General features: G+C 39.3%; 1 protein-coding gene across 1 annotated transcript in view; it reads left to right on the top strand.

The window, feature by feature from the left end:
- Positions 1-24,798, top strand: part of SNX9 (sorting nexin 9) — a 131,887-nt gene that overhangs the window by 97,084 nt on the left and 10,005 nt on the right. The window contains 7 exon segments of the mRNA XM_020986683.2: positions 650-775; positions 905-1,022; positions 5,736-5,866; positions 10,019-10,122; positions 13,419-13,522; positions 17,701-17,778; positions 23,366-23,442. Coding sequence (XP_020842342.1) covers positions 650-775; positions 905-1,022; positions 5,736-5,866; positions 10,019-10,122; positions 13,419-13,522; positions 17,701-17,778; positions 23,366-23,442 — 738 coding nt within the window.

Genomic DNA, 24,798 nt, shown 5'->3' with positions numbered 1-24,798 from the left:
GCCCTTATCATAATAACCGCAAGCCCCAAATGAAGATAGAGAACACCTTCTACCTTATTTCATCCTCTGTCTCAGGATCTTGGTGGAGGAGCAGAAATTATAAAACCCGTATTCTTCATTACTTGCACCCTTGATCTTTTGCTAAGCTTTGCGATTCTGTGAATTTCCAAAGTGGGAAAATGAATTTAAGATTTCTCAGCAGTCTGCTATTCCTAAAACCATGTTGGGAGCAAATGACCAGAGTTTGCCCTCGTTAGCCTACTACCGAGTCTCTGTCACCACCTCTGATAAGTGTGCCAAAGGCCTGAATTATGTCATACAAGTTCAGGGTAGGAAAATTTATTTTAAAGTTGCCTTTCCTAGTGAAGGTAAACTAGTAAACCCAAAAGCTTTCTAACTTAAATTTATGTGGAATTTAGAATAAAGACAAATTTATACTCATAAATCATTTTTTGAGTATGATTGTAATAAGGAAAAAAGATCTGACCCATGATATATGTATGTTACTTCAATGAGATGTATATAGCAAAGAGATTTCTACTTGGAAGGGACTTCTGTCCTGAAAGGAGAATTTTTAATAATTGACTGATTAGGATCTCTATGCTTCTCTGAAATGAAAATAATTTTTTGTGGGACATTCTGCATGCAGGTTGGAGATTATGGCCCAATGTGGGTTTACCCCACCTCTACATTTGACTGTGTTGTAGCAGATCCCAGGAAAGGCTCCAAAATGTATGGTTTGAAGAGTTACATCGAGTATCAATTAACAGCCACTGTAAGTGCCTCAAACACTTGTCAAAGCTAGAAGTGTCTTTCTGTTCACACTTCTGGTTCATTTTTCCAACTCTTTTTGTACGTGATGTTCATCTGTTTGTTTTTCTCTTTCTCTGTTCTTATATTACAGAACACTAATCGATCTGTTAACCACAGGTATAAGCACTTTGACTGGCTCTATGAGCGTCTTCTGGTTAAGTTTGGGTCAGCCATTCCAATCCCTTCCCTCCCAGACAAGCAAGTTACAGGTGAGTATATTGCAGACCTGAGCCCAGCAATCATAGAACAACTTGGAGAGAGGAGAGACTGCTATGTAACCAGTCTTTGGATTTGAAAAAGGCACCAGGGAAATCGTAATGTCCATAGCAGCCAGGTGGTGCCACCATGCACAGAGCCCTGGGCCTGGAGTCTGGAAGACTCCAGTTGGAACCCTGACTAGGATACTTAGTAGCTGGACAAGTCACTTGACCTCTGTTTGACTCAGTTTCCTTATCTGTAAAAGGGGGGTTCATAATACCACCTCCCTCCCAGGGTAATTGTGAGGGTAAAATGAAATAGTATTTGTAAAGTACTTAGCACAATGCCTGGCATGTAGTAAGTGCCTTATAAATGTTAGCTATTATAATTGTTCTTATTGTTATCTTACTCATTATTATTTCAAATAGAGATATCATTTGGCTTTTCCTTACTCTTGTGAAATAGTAGTGGAAGCTGCCTGGAGGAGCAGAATATGTAATTTGGAAGAAATTCTTAATGGGAAGTCCATCATTATCATTTATTATTGCTATTATTATTTTAAAGCCTGGAAACTCTGAGGCCCTCCTGATCTTTCTCAGGGGCCTTCAAGGAGTTTTAGTGAAACAAAAGTATAACCATATCTTAAAGATGTGGAGGCTAGCGGATGAGCTTAATGTTAATATGCATATGAAGTTGTTCTTATAATTCTCTAGATTTTATGTGTCACTGTTGCCATCTCCCTTAAAAAAGGAAGGAAAAAATAAAATCAGTTCACATTTACAGAGGGCTTTAAGGTTTTACGGAGCACTTTTCTCTAAGTAAGGAAGGTAGGGCAATAATTAATTGCTCCGTTTTACAGATGAGGAACTTGAGGCCTAGACTCAGGTGGCTCAGCTGTGGTCACACAGTACTGTCAGAGTCTAGATTTGAACCTAAATGCTATGGCTGTAAGTCTGTTGTCCTTCCGCAACACCAGATTGCCTGTCACCAAAAGAGAAGGGGAGGGCAGGGGTGGAGGGGATTGGAAGGGAGGCCAGTATCTCAAAAAAGAAAAATATTCTTTAAATTTTAAAAATTATTTCTTTAATTTTATAAAGACTGTCTTTCTTTAAATGATTTTATGGTATCTTTTAACATACAATAAATATTTCTGTAATATAAAACAGTATAAAATATAATAATGTAACAAATTTAATTATAATAGTGATTCTCCAACATACTTTTCATTAACAAGGTGCAGAAATCCATGAAAAGTATTCTAATTGCTCTTAATATAAAAACATTTTTTCAACTAGTCAAGAATTCACTTGAGTAGAAAACTATGGCTCTCTCTAAAATGGTAATAGTTGTGCTCCACTTTGAAGAACACATTTTAGCTTCTTTTCAATCTAATTATTTTAATCTGAACACAAAGCCCACCTTAGCTTTTTTTTTCCCTGATCAAAGCTAGTTTATGTATTTCTTCATTGTCTTAAGTTAATTTCATTTTTATATACACATTTGTTTGAATTCGTTTGACTGTTCTGAATCTGTCTCTCTCTCTCACACACACACACACACACGCACACACACCTCCCAAAGTAGCAGGATTTACTGGGCTAATTTTTGTGTGTATGGTGGCATTGTTTTTTGGTTTTTGTGGGTTTTTTCAAATGTAAGTCTGGGTTTTCATCAGGAATCAAACAGTTAATGTAGAACAGTTATTTCATATACAGTAAATGGTATTTTTAAAGCAGGGTGGGTTCCTCCATCCCAACCCTCCCAATGCTGTGACTCAGTGTTTTTTTTAAGGGCAGGCAGCCAGCCAGCCAGCAGTGTGCCACTTGAAAGCAACAGCCCCTCTGTCTGAAGAAAGATGAGCATTGATTCACTGACCCCGGGATACATGCTGAGGAAACTGAAAAGCCCGGAAGTGACTTTCTTTTCCCCCCTTACCCTGTTAGCCTCCTGCCCAGAATCCCCCTAGCATCATTATAGTATATGAAAATACTCTCATCACTTAAACACTCAGTACACACAGTGAGTGGCAAGGAGATGATGAATTGGCATTTCTGTACACTTCAGGATTAATCCATGAAGAATTCAACTGATGTTAATCTGAATTCTTTTTTGCTTGTTTTGAGATTGAGTTCTTTATGAGATATTATGAATGAGGCATTTTTGTTCCTTGGTCGTGCCAAGTATTCATTTGTTTTGTGAGATGATTAAATGAAGCTCTTTGAAAATAGGAGAAATGGAAGTTACCTTTTGATGAACTCTGTAAGTCTTATTTTAAAATGCTGCTGGTCAAAGAGTTAGGTCATAGTTGAGACATACTTACTTTGCCAGGAAAATGAGTTCAGGGTAATTTTTGGTAGAAATGGACATTAATCTACTGCTAGTGATTAGGTAAATGGACTGTTTCTTTAGTGCTTTCCTTCCTAATGTGGAATTTGATACAACATGATTCCATGTTGAACTCCAGAGTTCATTATTTAAAACCTTTAAGAAAATGGTATTGCTTCCCTGAATCTCTCTCCAAGAGAAATACTCTTGCTGTTATTTAAGCAGTTTTATTTTGGTTTTGTGAGGTTTACACTGACCTGGGACTTTTCCCAGGGATGAAGGGATGTCATAAAATATTGTGTGCAGGCTACTAAAGGGAGATTCATAGACATCGCTGTAATTAAGTGTGTAAATCATTATAATCCGGTGGCATGAATGTAAGGGCCATCTTACATCAAAAAGGAACCCCCTTGAAGTCAAAGAATCTTAAGTGCCATGTTTTTTAAAAAATTCTTTGAACTATATTTTCAAAGCAAAACCAAGCCGCTATTTTGTTTTTATTTCTGTAGATACGAGGATGTTAGTTAATGAGGTAAAGTAGTTAGCACTTGGGGAAAAAAAAACCTTAATATTATAGTTGCTTAGTCTTAATTATATATAATACCCACTTATAATAACTTCAGAATGCCCAAGAGAAATTCATTTAATGTGTAGATAAATGAACTGTACCCCACTGAAAATTCCATTTTTAACAGTTCTTATTCTTGACAACAAGAGGAAAAAATTCTATAGATTCAGTGAGGGATTCAGAGTAAAAATGAACATTGCATGGTATTTTTTCCTCCAGTTGATATTAATCGTTGAGTCATGAAGAATTTAATAGATAAAAGGGGACGTTAGTAAATAATAACTGAAATTATTTATAAAGGGCTTTGAGGTCATTTTACATTAATTATCTCATTTGAGCTTCACAAAACAGTGCCACTACTACAAGTTGTTATTGAAAATCATCTGAATCAGCCATTTCATTTTGCCATTGAGGAAGGAGCCCAAGAGGGAAAGTCAGGTTGTAAAGAATCCATGCGAATCAATACTGAATTTCTCTAATAGAAAACTTGAGCATAGAACTGTCCAAAATCATGGTGTCAGTTGCTGGCAAAGCCTCAGTGTATATAGTAACCTACAGATAAGCTTGTTATTAACCATTTAAGTTACCTCTGCATCCACAGCCAAATAATAAATATTCACTTGTGTATAATGTAGTGGCAGACATATTTCAGTTCTATGTGGATTTCTGTCTTCTGTTGAAATAGTCAAAAACAATTTAGCTCTTGATTTTCACACACTATTTCCTTTTGATACTACAAAAAATTTCATCATTCCCTCAGTCCATGCTTCGCCCCCCGCCCCAGTTTTGTTGTTGTTGGGTTTTTTTAGGCAGTTGGGGTTAAGTGACTTTCCCAGGGTCACACAGCTAATAAGTGTCAGGTGTTTGGTCTGAGGCTGGATTTGAACTCAGGTCCTCCTGACTTCAGGGCCAGTGCTCTGTCCACTGCACCACCTGGCTGTCCCCCATCCATTGCTTTTTTGGCTGATTGATCTTGACTGCCCCTCCATTTATAGGCAAGAAGGCATCCTTTTTAAGCATGCGGTTTTGGAGTCTTCATCCACAAAATCTAAGGAAGTATTTCCCAGTAGGGCTTTTGTTCATGGTTAGGTATTTTTAGTTTTCAAGGCAGTTTCTAAAAAGCAAAAGGAGAAAAACGGTGCATTTCTGCATTGGTTCCTGTGGTATTTACATAATTCTTGTGTTTATAGAAAATGATCACATGCAGCATGTTTGACAGGTTGATTTCTACAAATATAAAAATTTGGTGCAAATTGTAAGAATAGCTTGCTGAATTCCATTTTAAATTTGTTTTCTGCTCCTATAACCTTGTATTTATTACTTCTTTGTGAGTGTGTATGTGTAAGAGAGAGGGTCACAGAGAGAGTGAGAGAGAGACAGAAGTTACGTTCTGTTACTTACTTTTACCCAGGAACTGGCATAATGTTAGTGGCAAGCTCCATTAGATTCAATTACAGTTTAGTCAGAGGTCCTGAGTACTTTGGAGGTCCTTCAAGAAAATAGCACTCAGGCTGTGATTATTGATTCTGCAGATACAACAAGGTGGCATATTGTGTTGCTGAATGCATTAGTGTTAGCAAATGCATTCCATTTTCAAAAATTCACAAAAGAGCCTTTCTCGTTCTTCCCCCAGGATGGACTTTGAGGACTCAACTAGTAGTTTGTGTTTTAGCCTAGCTAGAAGTTCCCATGGGGGCGGGTTGTTTTCTCTTCTAATCAATAGTTTTTGCTTTTTATTAACCAGCTACATAAACGGCCTTTCCATTGTTGCTAATAACTAACCATGCCTTGGGGCAAAGCTGCATTATTTATCCCAATGTGACTCTTCTAGGTCGCTTTGAAGAAGAATTTATAAAGATGCGAATGGAAAGACTGCAGGCATGGATGACTAGAATGTGTCGTCATCCTGTCATCTCAGAAAGTGAAGTTTTCCAGCAATTCTTGAATTTCCGGGATGAAAAGGTAGGAAATGACTTAATACACGCTCTTTCAGATATCGAACAGCCAGGTTCAACAGCATCCAAAAGGCCACGGCTTTAGTAGTTGCTTTTAATGAGTGCAGCATGGGAACTTGTCTCCTGATCATCTTTTAAAACACAAGAAGCAGCGAGGTGGCCCAGTGGATAGAGCACCACCCCTGGAGTCAGGAGGACCTGAGTTCAAATCTGGCCTCAGACACATAACACTAACAGCGTGGCCCTCAGCAAGTCACTTAGCCCTATTGCCTAGCCAAAAAAAGGGGAGGGGGCAAGAGATCAGTTGCTCATAATGTATTACTATCAGTTTTGGAAATGGTTTTTCCTCTAAGGAAAGTTGTAAAGCGTTCTTGGAGCGAAACTTAAGATTGCTATTTCTTTCTTGGGAAATGTCCAGTGTGTTCTAAAAACAGAACAAGTATTGCCTTTTTCATACTCTTTGACCTAAGAAATCCCGCTAATGATCATTTATCTCAGACAGATCAAAGACAGAAAGTGTTCTCTTGCATAGCTAGCTAGCTACGTGGAGAGATCACATGATGCATATAACATAATACGTGAGTCATAACACGATATTTAATATGTGTGTGAGAGATATAGCTAGCTATATAATTAATAACCAGGACTGGTCATTGTAATTACTCAAGAGTTTAGCTTTATTTAAGTGTACTTTAAAGCTCATATTATCATTCATAAAATGTACATTTTATATAAATATAGTCAGGCAACACTGTATGGTGTAAAGAACTGGAAATAAAATGATTGCTCACTGGCTGAGGAATAACTAAACTGGCATGTGATAGAATGAACAAATAAAAAAATATTTTTTAAGCATTTCTTGTCTTTTCAAGCACTGTGCTTTGTTCAGGGGATGCAAATAGAAAAACAAAACAATCTTTGCTTTCAAGAATTTCACCTTCTCTTAGGGAGACGTGACACCTATAGAAGGGTCTAGCTACAGGAAAAGATGGCATTACTTATGGCAGGCATCTTTACAGTAGATAGTAAGACCATCCATTCTATCCAGTAGTGGAATATTATAAATGACAAAAATGAGGAATTCAGAGAAACATGAGATTTTTCTTAACTGATGCGTATTGAAATAAGCATAGCCAAAATAAAAATATACCCGTTGCTGTGCATTTTACTTAGAATAGTGTAAATTCTAAAACCACTAAAAGGAAAGTTGTACCCTTGGGTATTTATAACAACAGCCTTAGTCCCAGAGAACTTATGCAAAAACAGAATATTGTATATGTTTTCAGAAATGGACACTATCAGTTGGTTTTTCTCAACTCTTTTTTTTTTCTTTTGCTAGAAGGGAGAGGTCAGTTCCAAGGACGGAAGTTGTGGGCAGTGGGGTTGATCAGTATTTTAAAAAAGGCATCAGTGAAAGTCTTGCAAAGAAGAAAAAGTATGATTTATATCAGAAGCAACAAAATATGGATGAAGTAGATTAAATCCTATAAAATGAATCCAATTACTTTGGCCTTTTTAGAATACAGTTGCAGAAATTTCAATAGCAACAACCTTCTTGAGTCTTGAGAGCTCCAGTATTCTAGCTGACTTTTTTTTTTTATTGGCACATTTTGGTTTTAATCCTCTCCTACCCAGTAAGCCATCCCTTATAACAACAAAAATTCAGAAGAAGTAGGTCAGGAAACTAACCTTCATAGTTCCACCTTCTTCCCCCAACACCCCCCACCCCACCCCACCCCATATCTTCCTCAAGACAAGGGAGGTACATTTTCTTATTATTTCTTCAAGGAGAAACTTGCCAACATGAATTCTTGTCTGGATACTGTCTCTCAGTAACTGTGTTGAAGCCATAAGCACAGAGCTCTTAAATGATGCCCAGGTGTCTTCATTTGAAAATGAAAATGGATTAAATAATTTTTAAAGTCTCTTCTAGCCCTAAATTGCTAGGAATTTATCATTGGGTGGTTTGGGTTTTTTTGTTTTTTGTTTTTTTCATTTTCACCTGAGAAAATCCACTAGCTGACTTCTTAAGAAGCATTTCTTGTTAGGTGAACACTTGATTACAAAACATATTTATGAAGCCAAATTAAGTATTCTGTCTTCTCTCACTGGTTTGTGTATGTATGCATGCTGTGAGGAAATGAGAAAACAATGGGGTCCTTCATACTTGTTTGTGTGTTTACATACTATGAGTGATGTCTGCAGGTTGCTATAGGAAATCTTAATGGTGTACTTAAACCGATGTGATGATTTTCTCAAATGTGGCTTATGAAAATTGATCTCAAAATTTTACAGTCATGTCATGTTGAATCTATATTTAGAACTGGAAGGGACCTTATGGATGGGGTAGGCAGTGTGGTGTATATGGTGTGGTATATGTGAATGGAAGGCCAGGCTTGGGAATGGGACCTGAGTTTAGATGTGGCCTTTGGATGTCTCACTTTGTAAATCACTTCAGCTTTGAGTGCCTCGTGGTCCCAGAGGTTAGAATGTATCAGCTATCACAGTGAGAGCATTCTGATCTGTGTTATTTGTTGAAATTTCCCAACCTGGACAAAATTACAGACCCTTGAAGTATAGAATGATAGAATTAAAAGGGATGTTAGAGGTTGCCCCATGCAGGACTCTTTTCCGCAACATCTCTGAAAAGCATGTATCCTGTCTCAGCTTGAACTTCCAGGGATAGAGAGCTCAGCCTCTCATGTCTCAGCTTTGCACAGCTCTGAGATTCATTAGGGATTTCTTGTCCACTCTTTGAGCCTTTAAGATTCTTTTGGATCCCAGTTCTGTCTTCCAGCATAAGAACTGTCTCAGCTTTGTCATCTTCTAGTTTATCAGTTTCAGCTGATAAATTGGGTAGCTAGGTGGCACAGTTGATAGAGTGCCCAGCCAAGAGGGAGTCAGGAAGATTAATCTTCCTGAGTTCAGATCTGGCCTGGGCAAGTCACTTAACCCTGTTTGCCTCAGTTTCCTCATCTGTAAAATGAGCTAGAGAAGGAAATGGCAAACTACTCCAGTATCTTTGCCAAGAAAACCCCAAATGGCGTCACAAAGAGTTAGAAATGATTAAACAAAAACAACTGCACTGGATTACCTCCCCCACTTAAAGCAACTCGACCATCTAGAAATATACGTGGCAGCCAGCAACTGGCCCACATTTCTCCATCTTTTCTACAAAAGTGTCCTAAGAGATTTTGTCATTTGTCTTGTTGAAATCCAGATATACCATGTCTGCAAAGCAGTACATTAACTCAATTTTAAAAAAAAGAATTGAGTTCTGTGGAATTTATGAAGTACCTATTAACATGTAAGAAACAGTTCTAAGCCCTTAGTAATGATAACTGAGTGTTGATATAATCCTCTAAGATCTGCAAAGTGCTTTGCAAATATCTCATTTTATCCTCATCCTCAACAAGAGCCGTGGGATATCAGTACTATTTCCATTTTACAGATGAGGAAACTGAGGCAGATAGCAGTTAAGTGACTTGCCCATGATCAAATAGCTAGTAAGTGTCTGAAGCTGGATTTAAACTTGGGTCTGGCCTGACTCCAGGCCCAGGGCTCTATCCACTATACCATCTAGCTGCCTCATACAAAAATGAGTAAGATTCCATTGTTAAGATGCATAGGATCTAATTGTTGTTTCATGATTTTTCAGTAGTGTCTGACTCTTCATGGCTCCATAATCTAATTATCTGGGATAAAATACATACCCAAAGATAATAAGTAAAGTGAAAGTGCGTTAAAGAGAAATAAAGAAAATATGTTAAGAGTCTGATGAAATGAAAGATCAGTTTAGGCTGGGGAGATGAGGGAAGGCTTCCTGGAGGAGATCATAAGTGTTTGGCAGGGTTTAAACCCAAATCTTCCCAGTTCCCAAGTCTCGCACCCTCCACTGTGCCACAGTGCTTACAACGTATCTGTTTAGTAATATACTCTCGATTATTTTAAATCAGGTTATGATTTAAATTTAGAAGGAATGTTACCCCTGTGCAAATAGAGAGGCTGTTACTTTTCAGTTAAGAGGCTAAAGGTCCAGGGTGGACAAATCTCCATCCGTCTTCTGCTTTTGCTGCTGTTGGCTGCAGGGATGCCCTGAGAACAAAAGGGACAAATTCTTTGTGCTCGCTCCTTTACATTATAATGTTCTTATTTCTAGGAATGGAAAACTGGGAAGAGGAAGGCTGAAAAAGACGAGCTGGTGGGTGTTATGATATTTTCAACCATGGAGCCAGAAGCCCCGGACCTGGACTTGATAGAAATGTAAGCCACGTTATCTTGGTTTCCATCTCTCAGTCTGTTTTTTTTTTAACCTCCCATGGGATGGCAATCTAGACCAAGTTGATAATGACCTGAAATCAAACTGGATGAATGGCCTCTATAAAATGGGTTAGGAATGGAGTCTGTGTTTCATCAGAGTTAGAAGGGATATCATCATAGCTGACGTTTATATAGCTCTTTAAGAAATGCACATCACTTACACGTGTGTAATCTCATTCGATCCGTTTGATCCAGTTTCTTTTTTTTTTAATGTCTAAGGAAACTGGGACCCATATGTCCCATGCCATCCTCCCATTTTCATTCTAAATTCAGTAATGATGATGGTGGTGAGGAGTGGCAGGGCCCAGTCTTCAGACTCCAGATGCAGTGTTCTCTCTCCTTAACTTTTTGTCTAGACCAGAGGTCAGCAAACTGTGGTCAGCCAGCCAGTGAGCTAAGAATGTAAATGAAAGTTTTGTTTTGTAAATTTGTAAACCTGTGAGCTTTTATTGTCTTTAAAAATGTAAAAACTCTTTTTAGCTCACAGGTACAAAAACAGGCCAGCTTCTGGGCTAGAATTTACAATGATGGAGTATTTAAGTGATGGAGAAAATGTTAATAGTGCAAATTAAACTTAAAAGTATGTACTGTTTACTTTTTTTTTTTTGATAGCCTCGTGTTAAACATTTACCAGCACAACATTGCCTCCAGGGTCCTCTACAGCTCTGAGTTTACAGAAGCAACACATAGGGTTCTCAGTTTCCTTATGTATAAAATGGAGATATTGGACTAAATGAATCAAATGAGATAGTATATGTAAACAGGGAGGGCTAGTTGGTGAAGTAGATGAAGCACCTGGCCTGGAGTCAGGAGGACCTTTGGACTCTTACTAGCTATGTGACCCTGGGCAAGTCACTTAACCCCGATTGACTCAGAAACAAACAAAATAATGTAAATAGTTTGAAAACCTTAAGGCTCTGTATACAAATTAGTTATCAAGGGAGGTAGTGGTGGTAATATTCTGATGTCTCTTCCAACTCTAAAATCTTATGATCCCATGTGAACTAAATCCCTTATGAACTAACCATGGTAAATCTAACTGGAAAAAGAAAAGGCAAGTTTGCTCCCACCCTGATTTGTCACCATAACTCACAGGTCCATCTCACTTTCATTTTCTCCTTTAAAGTTTGATGCTTTGATGACTGGCACAGTGTTTAACAACAGTTTCATGAAAGGATTATTAGAATGATAAAGCAGTATGGAACCAACAGATAGCTACTTTATCTTCACCAGGACAAAAAAACCTGTTGTATATTTGCCTTGAAAGAAGCAACCCTGAAGCTCTTTTTTTTCCCCCTACATGCTTTTTGTAAGAGCTTGTAAAAAGTATCTTATCTCCTATAGAAAATAATACTAGCTAGCAATTTGTATGGTGAATTCAGGTTTGCATAGTGCGTTACAATATTATCTCATTTGATCCCCACAACCTACTCTGGGAGGTAGGTGTAGTTATTGTCCCTATTTTACAGATGAGAAAACTGAGGCAGACCAAGGTTAAGTGACTCACCCAGGGTCACAGAGCCAAGACGTACCCATGCCTGGATTTGAACTCAGGTCTTCCTGACTCGAGAGTCCAGCACTGTCTACTTTGTGGACACTGTGATTAGGACTTAAGAAATAGTTCTTTTGTTTGTGAAAGAAGCAAAGAAATCTTAGAGTCTTGAGTGTCAAACTCTCAGGACAGTGAGTGGTCTATTCAGAATTGCTCTATTCTGACAGCACCAGAGATGATTCATTTATAGTTGTGACAGATTGGGGTGTGTTGATTTCATAGAATTTCATCTTAAAGAACCAATAAACCATTTACCTTTGGCTAACCTTGGTTATCACATTTCCAGGTGATGATGGAAAGAACAAGATTTAAGTAAAAAGTGGGAATATTATGATTTGGCCAAGTGAGCTGCATGTGCAGGCCTCTTTGGGAATTTAGCCGTCATGTTTTCTTTATGCCATTAAAGCAGAAATTGTGTGCCTTTTGTGAAATGAGGGCTTGTATTCAGTATTAAAGTAGTGATGGTGTACTTTATGCCATATAAGCTTGAGTGGTAAACAGTGCTTGGTTTTTTAATGGGCCTTAAATTTACGTGGGACTTTTTTGGAAGTGGCCCAGAATTAACGTATCTTTTTAATCTTTCTGGCTTCTTCAGAAGCAGCATGGGGAGAGGTAGCCACTCCTCTCGTTTTCAGATAGGGAATGCAAAACACAAAGATGGCTCAGGTAGGGTCGCATGGGTGAATGGATCAAAGCCCAGATTGACGTCATCCTCTAAAAACCATTGTATATGCATTGCTAAATTCACAAATATTTGAGCATTAATTTCTTGCTATATCATACCGAAGACTGGAGTGCATATGATCTTGTCTGAGCTCCTATCCAGTCCACTTTGGAGATGACTATATCTGGGTTTGGTACATCAGGAGGCAAAGATAATGGACAGCCAAATTCTCATCACTTTGTGGGTTGGTCCCCTCCTCCCAATGTCTGCTCATTCCCTGCTCCACTGTATTTCCACAGAGGACAGAAAGTAACTCAGTTTTTTTCCACTTCTGAGGATGATTCTAGATTATGGTATCACTTACCCTGCTTCATTGAAACTGGTTAGGTTCTTCTCTTGATCACTTCAAGAAACAAGTATTCTGATTCTGCAGTGTTTCTGTCGTATAATTCAGTGAACAGTTTATAAGCCCACCAGCAGCTACATCTGCAAACAGTAGATAGCTCATGTTAGTAAATTACTACCAAAATGAGCTGTTAAGGGGCAGCTAGGTGGCTCAGTGGATAGAGCACCAGCCTTGGAGTCAGGAGCGCCAGAGTTCAAATGCAGCCTCAGACACATAACACTGACTAGCTGTGTGACTCTGGGCAAGTCATTTAACCCTAATTGCCTCACTAAAGAATAATAATAATAATAATAGAATTAGTAGATAAAGAATTTTAATAAATGCATTGAATAAATGACAGGTGTATATATTTTGTTACTTGGTCTGTCACTGTTATACTGAATAATTGAGAGGGGACTCTGGGCTTTGAAAAAAAAATGGGTCATGGGTGAAAAGTATTCCTTCTCCATGGGGAGAGGCTGATAGACCCCAAAGAGAATGTTAGCGGCTGTTTTCCACCAGTGTGTCCAGCTGTTTCGCGCAGTTGGCAGGGGTCAGGCATGGTTTACGCGCAGTCCTAACCCACCAGGGAGCCTCCTCATCTAACCAGTCCGTGGATTGTTGTCTCTGCTTCACAGAGAGCAGAAATGCGAGGCTGTTGGTAAGTTCACCAAGGCCATGGATGACGGAGTCAAGGAGCTGCTGACAGTGGGACAGGAGCATTGGAAGCGGTGCACAGGACGTGAGTCTCACTTCAGGCATTTGTTGACACTTGTTTGCTGTTATTTTTGTTTGTTTGAATTTTTGACACATTCATAAACTCAGTGGCCCCAGAAGAACATTGGGTAAGTCTGCTCGAGTGGTTTGAAATGATAGTGCATTGAATAACCTGGAGTCACAAAGACCTGAATTCAAATCCTGCCTCAGGCATTTGCTAGCTGCGTTACCCTGGGCAAGTCGTGTAAACTCTGGCTGCCTTGGTTTCTTCGTCTGTAAAATGGGGATAATAGTAGCACTATGTCCTAGGGTTATCGTGAGGTCAAAATGAGATAATGTTTGTAAATCAAATGAGATGTCTGCAGAAGTGTTTAGCACAGTGCCAGGCATGTAGTAGGTGCTACATAAATGCTTATTCCCTTCCCATTCTCTTCCCAAAACTGCTCTGCAAACCTTGAAGTTGTTGTTGTTGTTGTTGTTGTTGTTGTTGTTTTTAGCCTGACAACTTCGAGCTTTCCACGCAATACGTAGTTAAATTGTAGTCGGTAATGCTAAAACTATTAATTCTTCATGAGTCTAAAATCAAAATGGTGGTGCTTAGAGTTGCTGTCTCACAGTCTTGCTTTGAGGTCCAAATGAGATCGTATAGGACTTAGCTGTCCTATAAATTGCTCTAAATTTTACAAAGTGCTGAAATTTTGTAAGCGCTTTGTGACAGCTAAGGCTGCTGTTCTTAGAGTCAGGAGGACCTGAGTTCAAATCCACCTTCAGACACTAGCTGTTTGACTCTGGGCAAGTCTCTTAACCCCAGTTCCCTTCTTCCCCCAAAAAAGACATTGTGGTTACTCCTCTTTAACCCATGGGGCTGTGTGCTCCTTGAGAGCAGAGACTGGAGTTTTTTGCCTTTCTTTGTATCCCCAGAGCTTAGCACAGTGCCTGGAATAGAGTAAACACAAGAAATGCTTGTTCACCTTGACTCTCTACATGTGTAACAATTTCTGTAGGATTTGCTGAGAATGCCCAGAAGACTTAAAAATGACTTACTCTGACTTTGGATAGTATAGACAGAGACAATTTAGATCTCTGATGCCCTTCTGGGGTTTTCTTTGTTTTTCTTTTTGGTGAGGCAGAACATCTTACTGAACAGAGCATAAGAGTTGTTGAGAATCAGAAATAGTTCTGTTTTGTTTTGTTTTGTTTTTTAGGCAGTTGGGGTTAAGTGACTTGCCCAGAGTCACACAGGTACTAAGTGTCAAGTGTCTGAGTTCGCATTTGAACTTGGGTCCTCCTGACTCCAAGGCCGGAGCTCTATCTACTGCGTCACCCAGCTACCCCCAAAATCTTCTGTTTGCCTTTTTTTGGAGGGGGAGAGGGCGGTTAGGGTTGAGTGATTTGCCCAGAGTCACACAGCTAGTGAGTGTTGTGTCTGAGGCCTGATTTGAACTCAGATATCCTCCTGACTCCAGGGCCAGTGCTGTATCCACTGCACCTTCTAGCTGCCCCCTCTGATGCCCTTCTGAAGAGTAATTGTTGCATTGCATACTTTTTTTTCTTTTAATTAACACAAAACACTGAAGGAGTTTTGCCTATATGCCAAATACCCTGAAAAGCTGTTCTGTATTCTCTGAGGGGAACTCTCTATTATCTGGTACCATAGTTATAGTACAATGATAGCTGATACTGTCAGACATTTTGAAATTCTGAACCACTAAAGAGATATGTAATTATGTTAAGGATAGTAAATGGATTCTTAATATCCTCCATTTCTTTTTTTGTTTTGTTTTGGCTAGGCAATGGGGTTAAGTGACTTGCCCAGGGTCACATAGCTAGTAAATGTTATGTGTCTGAGGCCAGATTTGAACTCGGGTCTTCCTGAATCCAGGACGGGTGCTCTCTCCACTGCACCACCTAGCTGCCCAATATCCTACATTTCTTTAAGAAACAAATGCATCTCATCTATCATGACCATGCCCTCTCTGCCAAAATTTAATCAGAATACCCAATTCTCTAACCCTTCCTTGGGAAACTGAGAGTTTAATAAGTTTTTCTATTTCCATCGATGGGAATTAATCTATTTTACCACATGGATTTTTTTGTGGTGTGCTTTTTTTTTTTAATCAAGTGATTTTTCGATAGATGAGAGAGTATACACAATGCACTTTTTTCACCTCAGTCTCTAAGATACCATGCATGTGCTTGGCTGTATTCGTACAATTTCTAGAAATAGCCTGAAAAAGTCAAATTACTTATAATAATTATAATAATAATAATAGCTAGCACTTATATAGCTCCTACTATGGCACTTTGCATATAAAGTAGAAACGTATGAGCACAATTCTAGAAGAAGCTAGAGAGGCAAAATGTCCCTTCTTTCCTACTGCCAGAGGAAGTGGCTCAAGGAGGGGAAAGGGCAGTGAGAAAATAGGCAGCTCTGGTAATAATGACCATGTAGTATAATTACATCTCAGACCTAGATTTACGTGCAAGTCACTTCATCGAAAATGAGCTCTTGAGAGCTCACACAAAGCTGGGAATAGCAGCAGCCAGAAAACTGTTAGCTTGGTCCCCTTAGAGGAGAATTGACCTTCCTCAGCCATGTCTCGGCTGACCTATTGAGATGGGCCTCCTAAGACTTAAAGGTGAAACTGGAACCGCAGTTTTCCAGTGCAGGAGCCTGATGCTACCAATTTCTGGAGCAGTACGGCTAGTATAGGAATTATTTTATATCCTTCCAATAATACACAAGGGCATGTATTGCAAAGAAATACTGGTGGTATTCTTAACCAGAAGAGTATATGGATAATTTCTTGTTACTTTGGTACTCAACAGAAGACCAAGTTGGGTCATCTTTGTTTGTATTAAAAGAAAAAGGTTCTGGGTTTTTTCTGAAACTTAAGATGAATCAGAGTTAAGTGGGGTTTTTCCAAAACTAAGATGAATCAGAGAAGTGTTTTTAAAAAAATTAGACGCTAAGCATGGAATGTTATATTAATGAACAAGTTAGAAATCAAGCCCCCACCCCCACTTTTTTAATCTTCCTTTTGTGTTCTTCCCCCATTAGATTGTAAGCTCCTTGAGGGTGGGGACAATCTTTTTCATATTTGTATACTCTGAGCACAGTACCTGGCACATGGTAGGCACTTATTAAATGTTTTCTGACTGACTGATGGATAAATCTGTTGTAAAAGTAGTGGCACAATTGGGATCTTTTTTAAAAATATTGAAAAGAGGTAACATGTTGCATTTGTGATGTACTTACTGCTTTTTCAAGACACTTTTAAATAGTCACATTTTATCAGGAAAAAAAATCACTTAGGATTTGCTGACAAGCCAGCTGCCCCTGCCTGAGGGACATCTGTCAGAAGTAATGACAGCTTTACTTCTGTCCCATGGCAAAGAGAACTGATGATATATTCTGAATACAGAAATTAAGTCTGAAAAGTCATGTCAGCAACTGTTCAATCTAAAAAAAAAATCCATGCTTTTGGCCACAATAAATAACTCTTGTAGACAAAAGAAAATATTTTTATTTTTAAAAAATGCTATATGGCAGTGTACCCACAGTTCCCTGAACTATTAAAGCATATCCTTTGTGAGACAAGTAGTACAAGTACCCCCAATTTACAGATGAGGAAGCTGAGGCTCAGAGAGATTAGTTGATTTGGCTAGGGTGGCACAGCTGATAGCAAGTAGTAGGTATCTTGCTACTCACCAGGGTTCAGTTCTCAGCCAGCCCTGTCATTCCCTCACCTTCGAAACGAATCCAAAAGCAAAAGATGTGTGAGTCGTCCATCACAGTCTGCTGGCAGCAGGACCTGTGGATATAAGGGGATTCCGAGAATTTTCTTAGTGGTGAAACAGTCAAGACACACATGCACACACTCACACAAATGAAGTGGAAAGAGAGAGTGGTGGAGGGCAGCAGTTTTACATGCCATTTCATTTGCCAGATCTGATGTATAGAATGTATCTGTATATATGGCAACCTAACAAGCTTGTATTTTAAAGAAATAAAGAAGACCCATACTGAAGCCGCACCATGTAGTAATGAAAAAAATTTATCAAAAAAAAAACCCAATAAAGTGAAAATAAAGATGTGGGTAATGTATTGACTGACTTAAGTAGCTTTGATGAATGTAGATCATAGTTGGGATAACTTTTTATCCTCAGGTTAACTAATCATTATTTCTTTTCTTTTCTTAGCATTGCCCAAGGAATATCAGAAGATAGGAAAAGCCTTGCAGTGTTTAGCAACTGTATTCAGTTCCAGTGGCTACCAAGGTAAACTTTAATTTATTTGCATATAGACTGGGCCATGTGTGGTATCATAGAATCTGAATTGGAAGGACTTCAGACCGTCCTCTAATCCAGTGTTCTCCAAAGTGGAAGCTGTGGTCTAGCCCCAAGGAGTTTATGATCAGCCGGTTAGGGAAAATAGGTCATGTCCCACCCTCCTCCTGATAGCCAGTTTTATGGGCTGTAGTACAACCACACCTACTCTTATCCCTCAAAACTCCTAATGTGTTGTGTGTCCACTGTGCAAGCTCCCAACCTACCACTCTTTGAATTGGGTGTTGACAGGGCACGTAAGTGGATATTCATAGGTTGAGCATCTGCATACTCACTCCCTAAGCTCAGATCACTTGATAATAACTATGATAGGCACACCTCAGATCAAAGAGTAGGCTCCATGCTCTGGGAAATTAACCTGGATTAAAAACTTTACACCTCTCCACTGGTGTAAGTCTATGAACCAGAACCTTCCTCTAAACTATCTCCAGCAGGTCTTCAGTTGCTTGTCCAGTTGTTATAGAACTTTCCACAGGATCTGGAAGTGAGCAAGAATCTCATCCTTGAACATCTTTGTGACTAGGACTTAAACTGGTTAAGATGGTCACAGTAAGAATCCTTGAAAATATCAGCATCCTGTTTCATTGAGTTGTATGAAAAGTAGAGACTTGAGAATGTAAATGATGGAAGATTAGAGGGAAGAGAAGCCTTTGAAAGGGAGTGTAATTTGGGTTCCTCCTGCTAGCTTACTTTCCTTTGTTGTTTCTGGATCTACCTCTTCTGTGTTTCTTGGAATTAAGTCCATGGCACTTGCCATGCAGAAACGCAGCTGTAATCTTTGCTGCTGAGGGAGACTGAGGCTGGTGGATTGCTTGAGCCCAAGAGTTATGAGCAAGATAAGGGAGGAGACCCAGTCTCAAAAGAACAAAGTCCTTGATACCGAACGTTTCGTACTCTTGAGTCCAGTTTATTCCCTGAACTCTTAAAATAAAAGTCTTATTTTTTTACCCATGTTGCACAAAAGTCACTTTAAGCAAAACGCCCCAAGTATTGGATATGTATTGCCTTAAGTCTCCTTCTCTCTCACTTGGCATTCTGTCCGTCTTGTTGCATAAGTGAAAGTCTCATCTGAATTGAGACAGTGTCATTTGACATAGTTGTTCTTGGAGCTCCTAGTGCCTTGTCTCTGTGAATAAGTTACTGCTTTTGACTGTACTTTGTCTCTTTCGTTTTATGCTATAGAGCAGACTTGTTTTGTTCCTCAACCCATGATTTTATCAGGGCGGTGAACGCCCAGTGAGGAATGTCCTTTACCTTCTCTGTAATGTATAGTCTAGAGTTGCCAGGGCCACTGAGAGGCTCAGTGACTTGCCAGGTCACATAGCCAGGGGTGAACCAAGTCTTCCTAAATTCCCAGGTCAGCTCCTCAGACAGTATACCATGCTGCCTAAAAATTGACATGTCTAAATACATGAATGTCCAGTATAAATAATAGGCTGGAATTTTCTTTCTGTTGTCCAGCTCTATCAAATTTCTGAACGTTTAAAAAGTGATTCATAGGAACTGCTAAGCTGGGCTTACAGATTCTAATCTCTACCTGTTAGGACCTATCAAAATTCAGTTACGTTTAGGCAGCGTTTTTGTGCTTCCGTGCCAGGCTCTGAGGTGAGACAGCCAGCTGAAACAGGAAGAGGACTGGGTTTTGGAGTCCAGCGACTTGGCTTTGTCTCCTGATTTTGCCTTACCACCTGAGGTTGGACGTGTGGCTCTGAAGCCCAAGGTCCTACATCTAGAAAGTGCTGGCTTAGATATCCTCTATAGCCCATTCCTGCAGGGAACATATGCTGATGATGGCAGTGACGGAAGAAGAGCAAGAGATGGGGCTTTTGGAAGGTGAACCTTTATCTCTGGAGGAGTTAAGGGAAAAATGTGGACAGGAAATTATTTATCTCAGGTAATGGGTGGCACAGTCTGCTCACCTGACTTTAATTGGCAGTTAGCACATTCCTGCCATGGCCTGGTACAGATGGGAGCAAACAAAGATGATCCTCAAGCAGAAATCTAATCGTATCTCCCCGACCTATCTGCAAGTGAGTGGCATGCTTGCGGTTCTCCAGACTTAGCACTTCTTTGCCTTTGACACAGGCTGAATGTGTGATGCCTGCTCCGCTCACTTCCTCACCTGTTCCTCTTAAAATCTCTATTTCTTTCAAGGCTCAACTGAGGTACCACCTCCCTTGGGAAACCTTTTCTGTACATCCTGGTCATTAGGGTTCTCTCCCTCCTTGAGGTACCTTAAACTTAATTAACAGTGCAAATATTGAATCCCTTCCCTCCCTCCAGTGGAAAGTAAGCTCTTTGAGGGTGCGGACTGTTACATTTTTGTCTTTGTTCAGTTGAATTTGGCAGGAAATTGCGAGGGATCTCTCCTTACTGCAGATCTTCAGTTATCTTCATGTACTTCTATGGGTTGCTAAGGTTTCTGTTCCCACTGTTAGGGGTGGGGAGAATGAAATTTATTTAACAGATAGCAAACACAGACCACAAAGTGATAATGTTATAAAAGGATAATATAGACCAGGAGTTTTTAAACTTAGGGTCCTAGACCTTTTTAAAATTTTATTTAAATGATTCTGTTTCATTATCATTGGTCTTCTTTGTTTCTAACATGTCATTATGCAGTTAAAAACATTATTTTGAGAAAGGAGGCCCATCTTGTTCACCAGACTGCCAAAGTAGTCCATGACTCACAGGAAAAGGTTAAGAACTGCTACTATAGACAATCTAAACAAAAAGGAGGAATTAGATATTTTAAGAAATTAGTTCCAAACCTGGTACCAGAAGCATGATATTATAACAATGGAGACTTCAGCTATCTGTATATCTGTCTGCTGGCATTAATGTTCTGCCAAAGGCAGAGAAACTGAGAAATGCAGGATATGACTTAAAGGCAATTTCATCCTTTCAAGAGTAGAAGAGAGAAGAGAAGCTCTAATTCTGAAATGGATACTGACCAGCAAGGAAGGGCCATTTACTAGAGTAAAAGTGAGTGGCAGGAACCTTAGGAAAAGTGTCTCCCATGTTAGAGTTCATGAAAGCCTAGATATAGTCTGATGTGCACCCTAGATTTAAGAAAAGCAGATTTGAAAGCATTCATGAAAAGGTAAGCAGGGTCACAGAGCTTAGTACAGAGGTGGGGAAACTGCAGCCTTGAGGCCACATGAGCCCTCTAGGTCCTCAAGTGTGGCCTTTTGACTGAATACAAACTTTATAGAACAGATCCCTAGTCTAATGGCCACACCCAAAGACTGAGATGGCCATGTGTGGCCTCAGGGCCCTGGGGTTCCCCACCCCTGGCTTAGTACTCAGCAGAAGGCATTGGCCCAAAGAAGATGTAAAACTTTCAAGAAGGAAATTCTTAAGATGCACCCAAAAGTGAATCCAATGAGGACAAAAAAGGGAGGAGCTCCTTGAAAAGGCTGATATGACCTCATAGGGAACTCTTTTCAGTCAACTTATTTTTAAAAGTCACCTACAGAATGTAGAAGTAGTAAAAAAACAGTTGAGGAGAGAGACAAAACAGTAACAAGCTCTGAAGCCTTAGAATGAGCTTAATTTAAGCTGGTAGTAAACACAGACAGCAGAATAGAGTAGAGAGAGAGAGAGAGAGTGTGTGTGTGTGTGTGTGTGTGTGTGTGTGTGTGTGTGTGTGTGTGTGTGACACAGAGAGATAGATTGTGACAGAAAGAGTGAATGAGAATCATAGATTTAGAATTGGAAGGGACCTCGGACGTTGTTGACTGTGGTCACACAGCTAAGAGCTGTTAAAGAGGTGGAATACGTGTGGATCCAGGTCTTCCTAAATTCCAAGTCAAGCATTCTGACCACCATACCACACTGCCTCTAATATAGCCAACCCTAGTCTCTGTAGGATTGCTTAACCTCTTCATTCTATAGGCATCTCAAACTCAGTCTGTCCCAAAGAGAACTCAATTATCTTCTTTCTGAAACCCACTCCTCCTCCAGATTTCCCGATCTCTTTTGCTAGTACCACCATCTTAGCAACCAGGAACACAAACTAGAGGTTATTCTTGACCCTTCACTTTCATCCCCTTCTCAAACCCTTTCTGTATTTAGTGAGTTCCTACATCTGTTCATGTCATTCTCCAGATCCAATAAGGTAGAATTTAATGAAGATAAGTGTGAAGTTTTGCATGTGAGTTGAAAAAAATCACCTTCACAAACTAGAAACAAGAGTAGAAATTGTAAAGATGAAGACTTAGGTTTAGTGTGATCAAAATTTTATCAGCGTGAGCTCTAAAACAAAGTTCAGTGGACTGACTGACTGACAAAGAAGGTATTGGGTTCCCTTTCACTAGATATTTTCAGATTGCAATATTCTCAGCATAAGGGTACTCTTATTCAAGTACAGGTTGGAGTAAATGCCCTCTGAGGTTCCTTTCAGCTCTTAGACTTTGTGAAGATTTGCACAGGGTTGATGGGAATGAATGAATGAAAAAAAACATTTATTGAGTGCTTACTCTGTGCTGAGCTTGGGGGACATAAATAAGAATTCAGAACAGTCTGTCCCTGATCTCAAACTCACATTCCAATAAGGGGAGGTAATACATATAGAAGGGTTTAGCTGCCAGTCAGATGGCAATGCCCACAGGTCTAGTGGATCAATCAGTAGAGAAGATAGTATGGTTCAGTGTTCCACCATCTTACTAAAAGGATTATAGTTAGTGACTACCCCTGTTCATCCAAGGGATGTGAGTGGCACAGTTCAGTGGGACAGGGATACTGAGCCCCAGGATCTGAGGTGAAGGTGGTTTGAGGGTAACTTTTGGTGGTCAGCATTCCAAGGAGGAGAGTTCATCCAGTGTGTGGTGAGAACTGGACAGTGGAGTTGGGTCTAAGGCTAGGAAAGTCACTTGGATAGAAAGAAGGCAAAGGTACTTGAATGAGGATAAGAAGATTTGCGTATGGTAAGACAGGAAGAGTAGACAAGTGGAAAGCAGACCAGTTAATAGATGGAGACTAGAGAGAAAAGTTTACTCTGCTGATACTGGTAACATGGTCACCAGCAGATTGCTGTCCTGATGAATCATAGCAAACTTCAGAGTCACTGTCACTTCAGTATTTTTCACAACTTCCTGTGAGAGACACTGTTCCGTTGCCTGCTGCCTCAATATTAACTTATTTATGTTCATAATTACCATTCAGTTGTTATTAAATATCTAATATATGTGTGACACTGTTCTATGTCATAAAAGTGCCTCAAACATTAATTATGAAGTATATCATGTTGTCTGTGTGCGTTATATAATTTAACTCATTCAGGTTACAAGTATTTTTCCTGTGATACTTGGGTTCTCATTTTAATTAGGCTCTTACCCTTTCCAACCAAGATGGAAGTTGCCAACATCAAGCACTTTGCTCTCATTCTCTTCTAGTTACATATGCAAAAGTCTAACATAATCCTGACAGTGGAGCCCAGAATCCTTTATTCTCTCCCAGTTCTACTGTTTCTTTTAGTCTGGATATGTCATTGAAGTAAATGCAATTGTATTTTCAGGTGAAACAGACCTTAATGATGCAATAACAGAAGCGGGAAAAACTTATGAAGAAATTGCGAATCTTGTGGCAGAGCAGGTAGGGGTGTGGCTGTTCACATCACTGCATAGTTCTAGTTGAAAAGGAGGCACAGAACATGCTTCTTTGTGTTTGGCTTACAGGAGGAAGTTTTCCTCTCCTTGTCCACATGGTCAGTTCTCATGAAAACCAAAGGCACATCGTTAATTTTAAGAAATCAGACTTTCTTAAATGACTTGCTGATTTTCAAGGAATAAATAACATCATTGTATTCCTATGTCATGTAACAGTCTAGAACATTGATTGTGGTGCTGTGGTCCTAAATCAGAATTAAAGGACACAGAAAATGGTCATTAAAAATTACAAATTTTATGTAGAATTTATATCCCACTTAATCCTTAGTAGCCCCATTTTCTGTGTTTGAAGAAAATAACCTTTTAGAGAAACATCTCTCTGAGTTTGCCACTTTTTCAGTTTTAGCTTTTACTTTCTAAGTTCATGGGAGTATTTTCAGATGACTTAGCAAAATGCTAAATAGTTTTATTATTAAAAATGCATATTGGCATATCCTAACATAGACAGTAACTTTTTTTTTAAAGCTAATTTCTTGTTATTCAGTCATTTTTCAGTGTTACTAACTCTCTGTGACCTCATTTGAGGTTTTCTTGGCAAAGATACTGGAGTGGTTTGCCGTTTCCTTCTCCAGCTAATTTTACAGATGAGGAAACTGAGGCAAACAGAGTTAGGTGACTTGCCCAGGGTCATACAGCTAGTAAGTGTCTAAGGCCAGATTTGAACTCAGGAAGGTAATTTCCTGACTCCCAGCTGGCATTCTATCTAGCTATCCTAACTTTCCCAATTTACCCAGTAAATTGTTCTTTTCAACAAAAAAAAGAACATAAGAAAAATACTACTGCAATGAAAGGGGAAAATAATATTGAATTCAAAAAGTGACTTGTGTTCTGCTGCCATACAGGTAGCTAGGTGACATAATGGATTGTATTCTGGTCCTGGAGTCGAGAAGGCAGATCTGGCATCAGATACTTATGTGACCCTGGGCAAGTCACTTTAAAAAAAAAAATCTGTTTGCCTCAGTTTCCTTAACTGTAAAGTGGGAAAATAATAGTACCTCCCTCCTGGTGCTGTTAATAGGAACAAATGAGATCATTCATCTTTTTCATAACGTGTGCATGTTGTGTTGCTCCAAAATTGCTTATTTTAAAAGGCTACTTTAAATCTCTTTCATTTTTAACTTTTGCAAAATGTAGTCCATAAAAAGATTAGCTTCTGTTATTCTTGTAGTGAAATATAATTGAACATTTACAACACAACACCTCAGATCTAATTGGTATGTAGGCGGTGGGTTAAAAAGATAATTACTTTTTCTTATTTGATCTGTCACTAATCACCAACATA

This window comes from Phascolarctos cinereus, unplaced genomic scaffold, assembly GCF_003287225.1.
Source record: "Phascolarctos cinereus isolate Bilbo 61053 unplaced genomic scaffold, phaCin_HiC Scaffold_5;HRSCAF=322, whole genome shotgun sequence".
NCBI classification, from domain to species: Eukaryota; Metazoa; Chordata; class Mammalia; order Diprotodontia; family Phascolarctidae; genus Phascolarctos; species Phascolarctos cinereus.
Note: the sequence above shows the minus strand (reverse complement) of the source record. Positions and strands in the feature narration are given on the sequence as shown.